General features: G+C 43.5%; 1 protein-coding gene and 1 long non-coding RNA gene across 11 annotated transcripts in view; one reads left to right on the top strand and one right to left on the bottom strand.

Moving 5' to 3' along the window:
• The window catches only part of CEP131 (centrosomal protein 131), a 165,009-nt gene that overhangs the window by 93,414 nt on the left and 54,369 nt on the right, over positions 1 to 17,226 (top strand). For 6 of the 10 annotated variants that reach the window (XM_068263336.1, XM_068263332.1, XM_068263331.1 and 3 more), the window contains 2 exons: positions 8,583 to 8,612; positions 10,729 to 10,831. In XM_068263336.1, coding sequence (XP_068119437.1) covers positions 8,583 to 8,612; positions 10,729 to 10,831 — 133 coding nt within the window. The remainder of the gene's footprint in view (positions 1 to 8,582; positions 8,613 to 10,728; positions 10,832 to 17,226) is intronic. The other 4 variants (XM_068263339.1, XM_068263334.1, XM_068263337.1 and 1 more) reach the window with 1 other exon arrangement.
• The window catches only part of LOC137541819 (uncharacterized), a 743,120-nt gene continuing 730,889 nt past the window's right edge, over positions 4,996 to 17,226 (bottom strand). The window contains exons 7-8 of the long non-coding RNA XR_011025281.1: positions 10,592 to 10,650; positions 4,996 to 5,080 (exon numbers count right to left, since the gene is read on the bottom strand). This is a non-coding gene — a long non-coding RNA (uncharacterized lncRNA). The remainder of the gene's footprint in view (positions 5,081 to 10,591; positions 10,651 to 17,226) is intronic.

Raw genomic sequence — 17,226 nt, 5'->3', positions numbered from 1 at the left:
AAAGGCTGCTTCAATCTTTTCTATTAAAGAACTGGGACAGATCTCAGCGGAACTTGGATCAGGAAGTGATGCTTCCCTTAACAGTCATCCGGGATTTGGACTGGTGGCTGAACAAGGGAAATCTGTCCCAGGGGAACTTATGGGTATACCCCAGAGAAGTAACTATCACAACAGATGCCAGTGCTTGGGGGTGGGGTGCTCACGTGGAGCATCAGGCCTTTCAGGGACAGTGGAATCAGGAAGAGAAAAAATTCTCGTCCAATCGGAAAGAATTGAGGGCAGTAAAGTTGGCTCTCATTCAAGCACAAAAGATTGTACAAAACAAACATGTTATGGTGAGGTCAGACAATTCCACCACTGTGGCATATATAAACAAGCAAGGGGGCACGAGGTCGGAATGGTTGCAAGAGGAGGCAAAGGAAATCTGTACTTGGGCCCAGGTGAATGTGCTATCTCTGAAAGCTCTTCATCTGAAGGGTCTTCAGAATCTAGACGCGGACAAGCTAAGCAGGAATGCTGTTCTTCCGGGAGAATGGGCCCTGAACAGACAGGTTTTTGCTCTGATTTCAGATGTCTGGGGTGTTCCTTCAATCGATCTTTTTGCGACGAAGCAGAATGCTCTTCTGCCAGTTTTTTGCTCGATAAATCCAAGGGACGAGCCTTGGGGGATAGATGCGCTGTCACAAGTATGGAACTTTCCTCTGGCGTTTGCTTTTCCTCCTCTGCCTCTCATTCCATTAGTCATCAAAAAATGGAAGGAGATTCAAGCCCCATTAATTCTGATTGCGCCGCTTTGGCCAAAAAGAAGTTGGTTCTCAATTCTAAAAAAGTTAGCTGTGGAACCTCCTCTGAGGTTGCCGGACAGGAAAGATCTACTGTACCAAGGAAAGCTTTGGCATCCGGAGGTGGAAAAGTTAAAACTAGCAGCATGGATCCTGAGGTAGTTTGGCTTAAGAGCAAGGGACTTTCCAGTAGAGTTATTCAAACTTTATTGAAAAGTAGAAAGGATTCTACCAGAAGTATGTATATTAAGTATTGGAAAACTTTTTTTCATTGGTTAGATTCTTCCTCCTATGATTCTTTTTCTATTCCAGCATTATTGGATTTTTTGCAGGAAGGTTGGGAAAAAGGTTTATCGGTCAGCACATTAAAAGTGCAGGTTTCAGCCTTGGCTGCCATGACAGGTAAAAAATTAGCTGGAGAGGACTTGGTGGTAAGATTTTTTAAAGCTATTAGTAGACAGGTTCCAACAAAAGCACCTAATGTGTCCCCGTGGGATCTACCGTCAGTGCTAAAAGGGTTATCCAGGACTCCATTTGAACCATTGGACCAGAGTGATTTATTGCATGTTACAATTAAAACCGTGTTCCTCACCTCCATATCTACAGCTAGGAGGGTCAGTGAGATACAAGCGTTATCTTGTAAGCCTCCATATTTTCAGGATTTAGGAGACAGATTAGTTTTGCAGACAGACCCAGGGTTTCTTCCCAAGGTGGTGTCCAAATACCATAGATCTCAATCTATTGTTATTCCTTCCTTTAGTATCCAGGGGGGGAAAAAGGATAAAGATCTGTACCTAGTAGATGTTAGAAGGTGTATTTTACACTATATCAAGACTACTTCAGAATTTAGGAAGTCGGATTCCTTGTTTGTCCTATTTGGGGGTAAGAATAAAGGTTGCACTGCATCCAAATCTACTATATCTAGATGGATTAAGAAAGCTATTAATATGTCTTATTCTTTGTTGAACCTGGAACTCCCGTTGTCCTTCACGGCACATTCAACTAGAGCAGTAGCATCATCCTGGGCACATAATTCTGGTGCTACCCCGGAGCAGATTTGCAAAGCCGCTACGTGGTCAAGTTTTAACACTTTTGTGAAACATTATAAGTTGGATGTGTTATCAGAACAACAGCAAGCCTTTGGTCGTAAGGTCCTGAAGGCTGCTACCCACCCTGAGGTTTGATTCTTGCTTATCATCTCGGAGTCTTGTCCCAGAGGATCACTGGATAAAACAATAGTTACTCACCGGGTAACGTTCTTTCTAGTGATCCTCTGGGACAAGAGTCCCACCCGATTGGGGTATAATAGATTAATTCTGTACTTTGTATGGAGTGGTTCATAGTATAAATAAGTGAAAGGAAGAGTTCTAGACAGTTATTATTTAAGACTGAGGGGAGATTCTCATGGCCTTTCTTTTATAGGGGAGGGATTGAAATATTTCCTGGAAGGGGCGTGGATATCTCGGAGTCTTGTCCCAGAGGATCACTAGAAAGAACTATACCCGGTGAGTAACTATTGTTTTTGCAACGGGCTCTCCCCCGTATAGGTGGCCTAGGCTGGCAGGCTTCCGACCTCCTGGGCTCACTCCTGGACACCGCCGCGCGCTCAGTGTACCGGGACTCCCCTTCTAGGTCCGTCTCGCCGCCACGCCACTTCGTAGTGTGCTTGTCCGCTTCCGCATCAGGCTCCGCCCTATCTATTTCGTCACACAGTGACTCATCAGGGGCATCCGAGGTGGTTAATAGAAGAATCATCCCTGAAAGGAGATATTGTTGATCGGAGAGGTGAATTGATCTAAGAGGTGGGGGACGACCCGGGAACTGTCCCAAGGCGTGTATTGACCTTTTTGGTCAGAAAGAGCGGTGAGTGGCACACAAAGGGTGTTGGTGGTGGCCATCTCTGTCTTGCCTATTGTTGAAGATTATACCTGTATGGAAGCATAACAACTACTGTGCGGATGCTAGTTTATGGACTTGCTAAAAGGACTTTATGGAATAAGATTTGTGTTGTACCAAATATACTCTGTATCATTTTCAAGGTTGTTTTAATTCATAGCTTATAGACCTATCAAGGGCCGTGAGCGCCTTGCCTCTTGGAATATCTATTTGTAAATTAAGAAGAGCTGAGAGCGCTACCTCTTTGGAGAAATGATGGGCTGTGTTGGACAGGATGGGTCACAGCCTTTAGTCTATTTCATCTGCAGCTTGCCAGTGGGGCCTCGTTCACATCATCACACGCAGATGGCCGTGAGATCGGAATGCAACGCGTACGATCACACGTTTCCATGCATTTCGTGGCTGATCCGTTTACCGCAGTGAATGGGTAAGCCGCGCATTTTCCCAAAAAATGCATGCAGCATGCGTTTGCGCACCGCACTGGTACGCAACCCATGTAATGTGAACATCAGACAGTGCAGTCTATGTACTTCTGATGTTCTTGCATGTCTGCCTCCTGCACATGTTGCCGAAATACGGAGGGCAACATATCTAATGTGAACGAGGCCTGAGAGTGTGGTCTGTATGCAGTATGTGTACAGGGCTGGTCCTTTCTATCCTGTCTATTGGTCCTGTGTATGTATGTGCAGGCCTCCTGCGATGTGCACTTCAGTGAGTCATGGTTGTAGTTGGGAGGCACAACTGGAATAGGTTTAGGGGATACTCCTTTGCACTCTTGCAGTTGTGACCATAACTTTGCTATGTACAGTATTTTTGGACTCAATGTTTTTGCGGCTCGGCCTGCTTGCTCCCATCTGTCATAGGTGTTTTAGAACTGCAGTTATTTGGTGGTGCACCCTTATCTTTATTTTAGAATTCTGCCTAGATAGGGAGAGCTTGGAGGGGGAGGGGTTTGTAAGATCCATAAGACACCCCTGCACTATAGACGCACCAGGTTTAGTATAATTTTTTTTCCTTTGGTTTTGGTCCTCTAAACTTCGGTGCATCTTATATTCTGAAAAATACAGTATTTATCTACTTACAGTTGTGTTCAAAATTATTCAACCCCCACTGAAATTGAGTGTTTTGGCCAGTTTGACATTGATTTTGATCATTTCAGTCATCTTGTTTACAATTAAATCAAAGAGGCACTTGTAAGTCAGACAAATATAACATAACATTTATAATGAAATAACCACAAATGTCTTTTCTGTGCTCACATCATTATCAGTTTTATTCAACCCCCAAGTGACATTCGTTCTTAGTACTCAGTACAACATCCTTTTCCAGTTATAACCGCTTTTAGACGTGAAGCATAGCTTGACACAAGTGTCTTGCAGTGATCTACGGGTATCTTAGCCCATTCTTCATGGGCAAAAGCCTCCAGTTCAGTCACATTCTTAGGCTTGTGTGCTGCAACTCCTTTCTTTAAGTCCCACCAGAGGTTCTCAATCGGATTTAAAGTGATCCTTAAGCCAACTAAAAAAAATGAGATGAACTCACCTGGGGCTTCCCTCAGCCCCCAGCAGCCGATCGGTGCCCTCGCAGCTCCGCTCCGATGTCCCAGGACCCGCCGGCGAGCACTTCTGGTTTGGCAGTCACCGGCCGACAGGCATGGGAACGCGAGTGATTGTTCGCGTTCCCAGCCTGTATATCGCCCCCTATGCTGCTATTGCGACCTCCTAGCCGCAATAGCAGCATAGGGGGCGATATACAGGCTGGGAACGCGAACAATCACTCGCGTTCCCATGCCTGTCGGCCGGTGACGGCGAAACCGGAAGTCGTCGCCAGCGGGTCCAGAGGCATCGGAGCGGAGCTGCGAGGGCACCGATCGGCTGCAGGGGGCTGAGGGAAGCCCCAGGTGAGTAAATCTCATTTTTTTTAGTTGGCTTAAGGATCACTTTAAGTCTGGTGACTGCGATGGCCACTCCAAAATGTTCCAGCCTTTAATCTGCAACCATGCTCTAGTGCCTAGGTTCTCAATGTGTGGTACGCGTAACCCAGGGGGTACTTCTGATGGTTCCAGGGGGTACTCAGGCTTGATATACTTCACCAAAAATTACCAATTTAGAATTTTAGAAAATGATAAATCATATTTAAACATCAAATTAGTATATTAGCTAGTTAAAATCAATAGTAAATGCTTGGAAATTGTTTAGAACCAATTATCATGTACTACGATTAAATATATATTTGTCAAGGGGTACTTGTGATAATGTTTAGTATGCTAGGGGGTACTAGGTGGGTACAGGGTTTTAAAAGGGTTACATACCAATAAAATGTTGAGAAACACTGCTCTAGTGGACTTGGAGGTATGCTTGGAACTGTCTGTTCCACCAAGCCATTCGCTCGCAGCAGGTTTCCTGTTATGCAAAAAGAGCAGACACATCATTATGAACACCTAATAAACATAAACTCTGTTAAAGTGTACTTTATTCCTGTACGTGAAATGCGGAAAATCGGGCATAATACCGGTAACCAATAGTCTACTATTTGAAGTGTTAATTTTCGATAGTAAAATATAAGTAAATGTTACCGATGCTATATTATAGCTAAACCTAACCCTACTCTCGCACAGAACCCTCCCACCCGACGCCTAACCCTGATCCCTAACCCTGTGCCACATCTTCTCCAAATGCAGGAGATGTGGTACACAGGGGTAGATGTGAACTGGTCCATAAAAAGAAAAACAAACAAATTCCGGTTTGAACCTATCTGTATGGAGGCTGCTACTGTTCAGTCAAAATCTCAGCCTGTGGACTTAGTCTGACCACTGGAGGGCGCTGCTTGCCCATTGCAGGCTGCTTTCTGTACATCCTCCCACTGACTGGAATAGTCTGACTCTGCAGTTGGCCATTAATGGTGCTGTTTTTAGTGAGAAATCGGTTTATCGATCATATCATTCAGGTTCAATTGTATGAGACCAGAGCAGCTAGTGAGGCCAATTAGTCCTAAACGTTTTCTTTTAAGAAATGGTTGATCAGCGTAGCACTTTTTTTTTCTTTCATATGCACAATTACAACAAATTTTTACATTATGAATTGTTTTAATGTTGTGGATTGACTAAAAACCTTTTAATTTAACCAGTTCACCCCAAAGGGGTTTTTACCCTGACAGACGAGCAATTTTCACCTGTCAATGCTCCTCCCTTTTCGCCAATAACGTTATTACTACTTATCTCAACAAAATGATCTATACCTTGGTTTTGTTTTTTTGTTTTTTTTGCCAGTTAGGCTTTCTGTAGGCAGTACATTTTACTAAGATTTTTTTTTTTTATTCTAAATGTATTCTAACGGGAAAAATAAAGCATTTCTCAGTTTTTGGTTGTTATAGTTTTAAAATAAAACGTTCTGTGGATAAAACCCACACATTTCATTTACCCATTTGTCCCAATTATTAGACCGTTTAAATGATGTCCCTATCACAATGTATGATGACAATATATTATTGAAAAATATAGGTGTAATTTTTCTGTTTTTTTTCTTGGTCTGGTCCATAATTACAAGCCCCTATGTAGTAAAGTAATAGCTTTTTTTAATCTATATTTTATGAGGATAAATTACTAAGTCCCTGAGGCAACAATTTTGTATTTATTTTTACAAGTGTCTTTTTTTTTTTCGGGGGGGGGAGAGAGTGTGGAGGGAGCTCTGGAAGTGGAAAGGAATTCCTTTTATTAATATTTAATTGGAAGTGTATGTGTATTTATGTGTGTGATTTCACTTTTTGCCCACTAGCTGGTGCTGCAAACAATCTCCTGTGTTCACTGCCACAGCTTCTGAGGGCTTCCTGTTTTATGAATGGACACGGCCCCTGATCGAAATCCTGTCCATTCATCATTCCAGGCATTGTGATTGGGTAAAGGACCCAATGATGGATCGCGGTGTCCCGACGGGTAACACACGGGGGGGGCGCGGTGGGACCGAACGGTACCTTAAAATGTCCTGGAGTGATTAACAGGCTCCAACAGCGCGGTTTAATGCGTCCGTTTGTCAGTAAGTGGGTAGTCCGAATTAACTGATTCATATTTGCCATATTTATTTTCTTTTAAACAATGCAGATTGCCTGGCTGTCTTGCTGATCTCTTGGGCTGCATCAGTGTCTGAATCGCACACCTGAGACCAGCATGGAGTCAGACTTTGGTGAAAACACCTGATCTGCCGCATGCTTGTTCAGGGTATTTGGCTGAACGTATTAAGGTGCGTACACACATGCGACTATAGTCGTTTGTAACGATCGTTCCCCGATCTTTACCAACGACGATCGTTACAAAAAACGAACCACCGACTATTAAGGCAAACGACGAACGAGCCAAATCGCTACAAAAGAAAGTTCTGTCTCGGCGGATTTTAACCAACGACGATCGTTTGCAAAAGTAGTACATCGTTGGAAACGATCGTTCGTACTAGGCTTGACATGCGCATTTCACTATTTCTCCATGGAACTTCTCATTTTTATGCGCAGGCGCAATAGTTGCTTTCTGTGATGTAACGTTCGTTCTAACGATCAGATCGTTACACACATTTTAAAACTACCTTTACTTAGGTCGTTCTTTCATCAATTAAAAGTTCGTTCGTCGTTCTTAACGAACGATCGTTGTCGCATGTGTGTACGTAGCATTAGAGACTCAGAGTATCAGAAGAGTAGCTAGGCAGCTGGTATCCTTTTCAAAGGAAATCAATATGGCAGCCTCCACTTAAAGTCTTAGGCCCGGTTTCCACTTTTGGATGCAATTTTCAGGTCGCACGCACTTCTCTGAATGCAGTGGCCTCAATTCACGGAGCATTACCAAACGTTTATCAAACACTTTATCAAACGTTTGATAATTTACCTCATGGGTAAAATCTCATTTTAAATTCACTAAGGTGTTATATATTTATCGAATGTTTTACCGATAAAACGTTCAACAAATATATAACACCTTAGTGAATTCAAAATGAGATTTTACCCATGAGGTAAATTATCAAACGTTTGATAAAGTGTTTGATAAATGTTTGATAATGCTCCGTGAATTGAGGCCAGTGTCGCTATGATTATCATGGAAATCGCTGCGCCCCCTTTTTTACTCCCACAATTCAATTTTACCCAAATGCAAACGTAATGCACTTCCACTTTAACCCGAACTGGGAAAAATGCAACGGCACCGCCAGAAAAATGCATACCAAATGCAGCGCTGTGCGATTTTCATGCCATTTCTGTATTTGTGTATTTCCGACAATTCCTTAGTAAAAAAATAAACACAATTGTAGTGACAAAATGCACAGAAAACTCTTGTTGTAAATAGTTTGCATCACAGTGCGTTTGTGAAGGCTGTTTTCTGTAGAAAGGGTCCCAAGTGCAAAGAGTGGATGACCTTATTACAGCTTTACTACTTAAACTCCTCCTGTCACTCTTGCCCCACTAATCATTTAAAGCAGAACTAAACTTGAAGTTTAAGCCAACATCAAAGCACACCTGAAATGGGAGGAGTATGGAGGCTGCTATATGTATTTCCTTTTAAACAATGCGCATTACCTGGCTGTCCTGCTGATCATCTGGCTCTAATACTATTAGCCATAGTCTCAGAACAAGCATGCAGATCAGGTGTTTCTGACTGGAGTCTGTATGACACCCTGAAACAAGCATGCAGCCAATCCAGTCAGACACTACTGCAGCCAAATAGATCAGCAGGGCTGCCAGGCAACAGGTATTATTTAAAAGGAAATAACTATGGCAGTCTTCACATCCCTTTCACTTCAGCTGTCCTTTAATGAGTGGTGATGTCATGATTCAGGCTGGCACAGGGGTGATCGCTGTTTCTAGACTTTCTGTTGCTGTACTGACCTGTCACCTCTTCCCCCTCCTTCTCTTCTCTCTCGTCCCCCTCAGGTTTGGCAGACTCTGGGCCCCCTGTGTGAGGTAATTCCTGCTCTTTATACACTGTCCAGTCTGGCCCTCCCCTACTGTAGGCCACGCCCACAGCCCACCCGTGAGACCTCCCTCTTTACTGCCCCTCATGCTATGTCTCTCCTTCCTGTTCCCTTTATGTCACATCCTAAACCGCTGCATTGTTTTGTCTCGCCAAGCCTCATAATCCAAGGAACTGTGTGTGTCCTCTGCATGTCTCCATGCTTACTAACTAAGTGTAAAGAGGACCAGTCACTGGATCATGCTTCACAAGCAGAGATGTGGGTGATATCACCAGCTTCCTTGTAAAGAGGACCAGTCACAGCATCCCGCTTCACAAGCAAAGAGGTGGGCGATATCACTGGCTTTGTGACGTCTAGTAACATAAAGAGTAAGGTACACTGAGACTGAAAGTAAACACGGGTTCAGTTTAAAGGGGCACTATGGCAAAAAATGGTAAAATTTACAATATGTGCAAACACATACAAATAAGAAGTACATTTTTTTCCACAGTAAAATGAGCCATAAATTACTTTTCTCCTATGTTGCTGTCACTTACAGTAGGTAGTAGAAATCTGACAACTGACAGGTTTTGGACTAGCCCATCTCCTCATGGGGGATTCTCACTGTTTTATTTCTTAAAAGCACTTAGTGAATGGCAGTTGCTCTGTCCAACTGCCAAAAAACTGTGTAGCGAGCAGGGAAGCTGGCCAGCATCATTGTTTAAAGGGAACCAGAGATGAACCTGAGACAGGAAAGTGAAAAATATGTTATACATACCTGGGGCTTCCTCCAGCTCCATACGCTCTGATCGATCCCACGCCGCCGTCCTCCGCTGCCTGCAGCTACGAGAACCGGGTCCCGTCACTGACGTCATCGGAGCCAGCTACGCAGGAGAAGTGCGCCCTCTATGTATCTCTCCAGCGGCTACTGCAAAGATACGCAAACAGCGCACTTCCCTTCCGCTTAGACTGTCTCCGACTGACGGACCAGCGGGGAGCCGGTTCTCGCAGCTGCGGGCAGAGGGGGATGGCGGCATGGGAGCGATCGGAGCATATAGGGCTGGAGGAAGCCCCGGGTATGTATACAATCTTTATTTTTTTCATCTATGGTTCCCTTTAAATCCTTTTTAGGGAATATCTTTATAAAGAATAAATGCCATGCTGAGAATACCCCATGAGGAGATGGACTAGTCCAAAGCCTGTCGGTTCTGTCAGATTTCTACTACCTACTGTTAGTGACAGCAACATAAGAGAAAAGTAATTTATGGCACATTTTACTCTGGAAAAATGTACTTCTAATTTGTATATGTTTGCACATATTTTAAATTTTAAAATGTTTCGCTATAGTGCCCCTTTAAGCTTTTTAGCCTAAGTTTCATTTTATGGTTTGTTCGTTTTTTAGAAAGTGTTGAATAAAGACTACAGTAGAATGGCTTTATAGTAAATGCCAACAGCCTTGGCCAAGTAGTTTACTATATAACAAGTTTACTGTATCAGGATTGGTCATACATTGTATATTTATACAGGGGCATGGTCAGGACTTGGGGTCGGGGACAGAGTTTAAAATAACCAGAGGTTTATATAAAGAGATTCTACTGTATACCATTTATTGGCAAACTCAAAAGAATAAAACCGCACGTTTTCAATGTGCTGGGATCATTCTAGTGAAAGCTTGTTCCTTTAATAGATGGCTAGCCAATAAATGTTATCCTCTTTATAGAAAACTATATATAGTCACAAATTGCTCATTGTTGCTGACTTGCATGCAGCTGGACCAGTGATCCTCTGAGCTCACCAATAAATAGTATCGTCCTTTTTCAAAACTAGATCAACACTGACCAGTTCAATCTTCCTCTCCGTACAAGTTTAATTATAAAAAAATCAAAACAGGATATTTAATTAAAGAAAGACGTGTGGTGTCAGTACTGTGCATTAGGCATGCTGGTATATGTAGTTGCATGGCGAATGTGACTGGGAACCACTCCTTACCTCTACTAATGACATGCTGCTCCCACCCCGTGTCACAGTGTACCGCGCCTCTCTCCGACCTGCATGAAAACAGAAGAGGCAGCTGAGAGCCAATCAGATTAACCCTTATTCAATCGGTCCTCTCTTGTGTCTTGCAGGAGATGAAGAAGCTGCAGGAGCTGATGTCTGCCACAGAGAAGGTGCGCAGGGAGAAGTGGATTGATGAGAAGACCAAGAAAATTAAAGAGATCACTGTCAAGGGTAAGAAGCAGCTTCATCGCTCATGTCTAAAATGGATTAGCAAAGGCATTTTTCTACTGCATGTGCTTAAGGGACAACTGAAGTGAGAAGACTATGGTGGCAGCCAGATTTATTTCCTTTTAAAGTGGACCTGAACTTTTGCAGGTCCACTTTACAGAAGGAAAACCGAGAAATGCACTCTGTGTGTATCTAGAGAGTTTAGCCTGTCTAGTTTCCCCTATTTGTGCCTAATCACAAGTAGGGAGGATCAAAGATATGAACATTCTTCCGAGTTGATGCAAATTTATATGCAAATGTATGCAGTTTGAAAATAGACCAATCCATTTAAACCCAGGTTTAAATTGATTTGTCCTTTTTCACGAAGCATATATTTATATAACAATGTGCATAATTTCAGAAGAATTTGCATCTCATTGATCATCCCTAATCACAAGTTGTAATTTGATCTCTCCCCATATCACCTGACTGCCACAATAAATAAGGCAAACAAGCTCATTTGAAAGCACAGGATGTTAACGATATGTCTGCCTCCTGAAAGCAGGAAGTAGACACACTGCAGATTTATTGCAAGATTTGTATCAGCTTTAACAAATAAAAATTTTCCATTAACCACTTCGCCGCCCCCATACAGTATATCTACGCCCCTTTAAACTTTACTCCTGCACCTTGGGCGTAAATATATATGTACTGCCGCTCTCTGTGCTCCTGCTCGCTCATACGTGTACTTGTTCACATTGCCGCCCGGAGATCAGTGAATGGGAACGCAGTTGCCATTCATTGATCTAAGTTCCCGTAGCAATGATCGGCGACTTCTATGAGAAGCCGTGCGATCATTATGAAAAAAAAAAGTTTCCCATCCTCAGTACACTTCCTGTAAGCACTTACAGAGGATGCATTAACCAGTTCGGCCTATCTGGACGAGCTTCCTCGTCCAGATAGGCACTGCTGCTCCCGCCGCATGGTGTGCGCGATCGGGCGTGCGCGCACCCGCCGCTAGCCCCCCGATCAGTGAATGGGAATATAATTCCCATTCACCGATCTAACTTCCTCGCAGAAATACTGACGCTTTCTCTCCAGAGAGCGCGGTATTTCTGCCCCCAGGAAACTTCTCTGCATTTTAGTTCCTGGATGCGAGATCGTTCGCATCCAGGACTTTTCTCACTGTGGCCATCCTGTTGCCAAATAGTAAACTGCACCCACATACATTTTTAAACAAACAATTATATTACTTTACATTTAAAATTAGCAGTTTCCCTCCCACATAAAAAATGTATGTGGCTAATTTTTGTTAATAAAAAAATAAAAAAAAATACAATAAAAAAAAAAAAACAAATAGTTACCCAAGGGTCTGAACTTTTTAAATATGCATGTCAAGAGAGTATGTTATTATATTATTTAAAATTATAAGCTTATAAATAGTGATGGTCGCAAATTGAAAAAAATGCACCTTTATTTCTAAATGAAATATCGGCACCATAAATTATGATAGGGACATCGTTTAAACGGTGTAATAACCGGGACAGATGGGTAAATAAAATACATGAGTTTTAATTACGGTAGTGTATATTCATTTTAAACTATAATGGCCAAAAACTGAGAAATAATGAATTTTTTTCATTTCTTTCTTAATCTTCCTGTTAAAATGGATTTAGAAAAAAATTCTTAGTTCTTAGCAAAATGTACTACCCAAAGAAAGCCTAATTAGTGGTGGAAAAAACAAGATATAGATCAATTCATTGTGATAAGTAGCAATAAAGTTATAGGCAAATGAATGGGAGGTGAACGTTGCTTAGATGCATGAGATTTTCGGCACTGTAATGCTGAACCGGTAAAAAAAAAATTACTAAGGGGATCTTATGGCCAAATGGTGAAACTGCATCTCAAACCATTTTTTAAATACAAAGACCTAATTTTTTATATTAACCCCCACACTCTCCAATAGTTACCATTTTGTATAAAAAATAAATAAATAAATAAAAAAAATACATAAATAGCTACCTTAGGGACTGAACTATATCAAGAGGGTATATTACTGTTACTTTATAAATGATGGGCTTGAAATTAGGGTTGGACGCAAAACTGAAAAAATGCAGCTTTTATTTATTGCGCCAGACATTGTGATAGGGGCATAATTTAAAAAGTGTAACAGCCGGTACAAATGGGCAAATTATGTGGATTATAATTACGGTAGCCTGTATTATTTAAGAAACTATAATGGACGATAACTGAAAAATGGTCAGCGTGGAACAGTCGGCTGAAGGGGCTGGAGAAAGCTCCAGGTGAGTAAGGCTGATTTTTTTTTTTCCCTGATGACTTCTTTAACTCTTTCTGTACTGGAAACAATATGAGACTCATATCTGTGCTGCTAATGTTCTATTTCTTAGCTGTACTACACATACAATTCATTATATCATAAGTTTATTTTCACTTAAAATTCCCTTTAGAAAAGAAAATACATATGGAAGCCTCCATATTCATCTCACTTCTATTGTCCTTTAACGTATTTTGGTTCCTGGACGTAGTTTCTACGTCCAGGAACCATGCGCGCTACCGCGCGCCCCCGCGGCCGATCGTGCGCGTGCACGCGCACTCCCGGCCGTGGATTCGGTAGCCAAGGAATCAATGTATCAGGCTATGGAGCCCGATCATTGATTCCTCTCCCCCGCTGAAAAAGCGACAGCTTCTCTCGGAAGCTGAGCTTTTTCTGGCCGTCTTCTTCCTGATGCGTCACTCTAAGCGCGTGCTACGCTTACAGTGACGACATGTAAACAAACTCATGGCCGCCATCTTGTGGCCAAAAAGTAATACTACACCTGAAAAAAAAAAAAACAGAATTAACACACATTTACATTATAAATCTATTGTTTACCTCCCACCCTCCCAAAAGTACCCAAATAAAATGTTTAGTATAAAAAAAAAAACCATTACAATTAAAAAAAACCAAACATGTAAATATTTACCTAAGGGTCTAAACTTTTTAAATATCAATGTAAAGATGAAATATTTCTATATTTTTTTTATTTTAAACTTGTAAATAGTGATAGATGCAAAATGGAAAAAATGCACCTTTATTTCCAAATAAAATTATGTCCCTATCACAATGAATGGCGACAATATTTTAACGGTGTAATAACCGGGACATATGGACAAATACAATACGCAAGTTTTAATTATGGAGGCATGTATTATTTTAAAACTATAATGGCTGAAAACTGAGAAATAATGAATTTTTCCATTTTTTTCTTATTCTTCCTGTTAAAATGCATTTACAGTAAAGTGGCTCTTAGCAAAATGTACCCCCCAAAGAAAGCCTAATTGGTGGCGGAAAAAACAAGATATAGATCAGTGCATTGTGATAAGTAGTGATAAAGTTATAGGCTAATGAATGGGAGGTGAACATTTCTCACGTGAAAACGACGGAACCTGAATGGGTTAAGTCAGGCTTTTAGAGCGCATGTGATTTTCCGACCACCAGGGAACACCAGTTTGCAAGAATGAAAGCTGTACGCTTGTGTCCGTGGAGGAGGCTGTAGCAGAGAGGGTTAATTTATCTGCATAATCGCTTCTTGTCGCGGCGCTCCATTCTCCTGACTTTCCCACTTTCACGGCAGAAGTTCTGGCTGTGAGGGAGGATGTACCGGGAGGGCGGAGCACTGCAGGAAGAGGCGGTACCACAGGTAAATAAACCCACTCTGCTACGGCCTGCTTCGTGGACATTAATGGGCATGGTTTGCTTTTTACAAAACTGTGCACTCTCCTCCCCACTCACACCACGAGGGTACTTGTCTTTTCATGCAAGTCTTAGAGCTCCCTCTCCACCACTGCTTGCGTTGCACTGGGAAATTACAAAAGCCATACAATACAGTTCATTGGTAATTCCTAAGCCTGTACCCACTGAAAATCGCCAAGCGCAAACGCAATTTGATTTTAAAATCACACGCTTGTGTTTTTGCGATGCGTTTGCATTTTTGCTTGCGCTTTTCTTGTGACTGGTAATTGGCTACCTTGCAACTTCCTTCCACAGGAAGTGTCAAGGTCTCCTGGGGTTTGACCTTGAAAAATGAGGAGGAGGGAAGATAGGCCCAGTGGAAGCACAGACCACTATAAAACCCTGGCTAACACGACAATGCAATCCCTTCCAATTCGCTCTAGACAGATGGTTGTTTCACAGTGGTGCCAACTTCCTTTCTGGTTCAGACTAGTAATTTGAGTACTGAAATGTTTTATGTAAAAAATCCTTGACATTGTGGTCACATGACCAGAAGTAAATGGGTACAAAGGAAACATTGCAGGCTCTGTGGGGAAGGGCTGCTATACAGAGGGGTGGATCACTGCAGCCTGTAGCAGTGACCGTCTGTGGTGCAGGAAGGAACCCATGTTTGTGCTCCTGGACAGATTCTTAGTCATTTATGTGTATATTAGCTCATTTGGAAGCTTTTACGCAGATAAAACAAGCTCCGTCACTGACTGCTGTGCGGGACAAGGAAAACATTTCCTGCCACCTAAGAATAGCATCAGCTGTGAACTGCCTTCTTAATTTTGGCCACTAGATGGCACTGCTTTATCTGACATGAGCTTGTGGTGTGCAGTGAACACAGTTTGGAGTAATGACATGTAAAGGGGTCAGATAACAGACGGCTGTGCGGAGCTGCAGGGAATGTACAGTACTCCCAGGCTTCTCCTGCTGCTAAAGCTGAGCAGCAATTAGACAGCTTATTTACTGTATTTGAGAGGCTTCTTTACATCCTAATGATGTGCAGATTCCATCCTGCTTATAGTCCACTAAGGCCTGTGATTCAGGTGATGGTAGATAAGCCAGGGGAGGATGGCACAAGCAGCTGCCTGCCCTCCAGTCCCTCTCTGCACAGGGAGGATGGCACAAGCAGCAGCCTGCCCTCCAGTCCCTTTCTGCACAGGGAGGACAGCACAAGCAGCAGCCTGCCCTCGAGTCCCTCTCTGCACAGGGAGGATGGCACAAGCAGCAGCCTGCCCTACAGTCCCTCTCTGCACAGGGAGGACGGCACAAGCAGCAGCCTGCCCTCCAGACCCTCTCTGCACAGGGAGGATGGCACAAGCAGCAGCCTGCCCTCCAATCCCTCTCTGCACAGGGAGGACGGCACAAGCAGCAGCCTGCCCTCCAGTCTCTGCACAGGGAGGATGGCACAAGCAGAAGCCTGCCCTCCAGTCTCTGCACAGGGAGTATGGCACAAGCAGCAGCCTGCCCTCCAGTCTCTGCACAGGGAGGACAGCACAAGCAGCAGCCTGCCCTCCAGTCCCTCTGCACAGGGAGGATGGCACAAGCAGCAGCCTGCCCTCCAGTCCCTCTCTGCACAGGGAGGACGGCACAAGCAGCAGCCTGCCCTCCACTCTCTCTTTGCTCAGGGAGGATGGCACAAGCAGCAGCCTGCCCTCCAGTCTCTGCACAGGGGGGACGGCGCAAGCAGCAGCCTGCCCTCCAGTCTCTGCACAGGGGGGACGGCACAAGCAGCAGCCTGCCCTCCACTCTCTCTTTGCTCAGGGAGGATGGCACAAGCAGCAGCCTGCCCTCCAGTCCATCTCTGCACAAGGAGGACGGCACAAGCAGCAGCCTGCCCTCCAGTCCCTCTCTGCACAGGGAGGACGGCACAAGCAGCAGCCTGCCCTCCAGTCTCTCTGCTTAGACAATATTCAAGGGAACCTGAAGTGATGAATCTCACTGCCAGTTTTTATTATTGATTTATAAAACGCTGACATATTCCGTGGTGCTGTACAAAGTAGGAAACAAACATGGGGTACATAATTCAGACAATGCTATACATCAAACATAGACACTGGTACACAATACAGAATTGGGATTGACAGTGACAAATGTAACATGATGAATAAAATGTATAACAGATTGCAAGACACAAAGGGTGAAAGAGCCGTGCCCTTGCGAGCTTGCAATTAGGTTACATACTCGGCTATATAGAGGTAAAGCTCTGGATAGCATCAGGGGCGCCTCTAGGCATAGGCAGTACAGGCCATTGCCTGGAGTGCCATTGGTCCTGGGGGGCGCCATGTTGCAGAATTAAGCCCCGCCTCCAAATTAAGCCACACCCAAGATTAAGCCACACCCCTGTGGCTGTTCTATTACTTGCTTCTGTTGAATCTACTTAGCGTAAGTTGCAGGCAGCTTACACCTCTGTGCCTTGTGCATCCTTCTTTTCTCCTTTGTGCCATCTCTGCCTCCTTCTGTTCCCTTTGTGCCTCCTTCTGTCCCCCTGTGCCTCCTTGTGTCCCCTTTGCCTTTATTTGTCACCTTGTGCTACCTCTTCCCCCCTGTTCCTCCTTTAGTCCCACTCTGCCTCCTTCTGTCCTCCTGTGCCTCCGTCTGTATCCCTTTGTGCCTCCTTATGTCTCCATGTGCCTCTTCA

Source organism: Hyperolius riggenbachi, chromosome 12 (assembly GCF_040937935.1).
Source record: "Hyperolius riggenbachi isolate aHypRig1 chromosome 12, aHypRig1.pri, whole genome shotgun sequence".
NCBI lineage: Eukaryota > Metazoa > Chordata > Amphibia > Anura > Hyperoliidae > Hyperolius > Hyperolius riggenbachi.
Note: the sequence above shows the minus strand (reverse complement) of the source record. Positions and strands in the feature narration are given on the sequence as shown.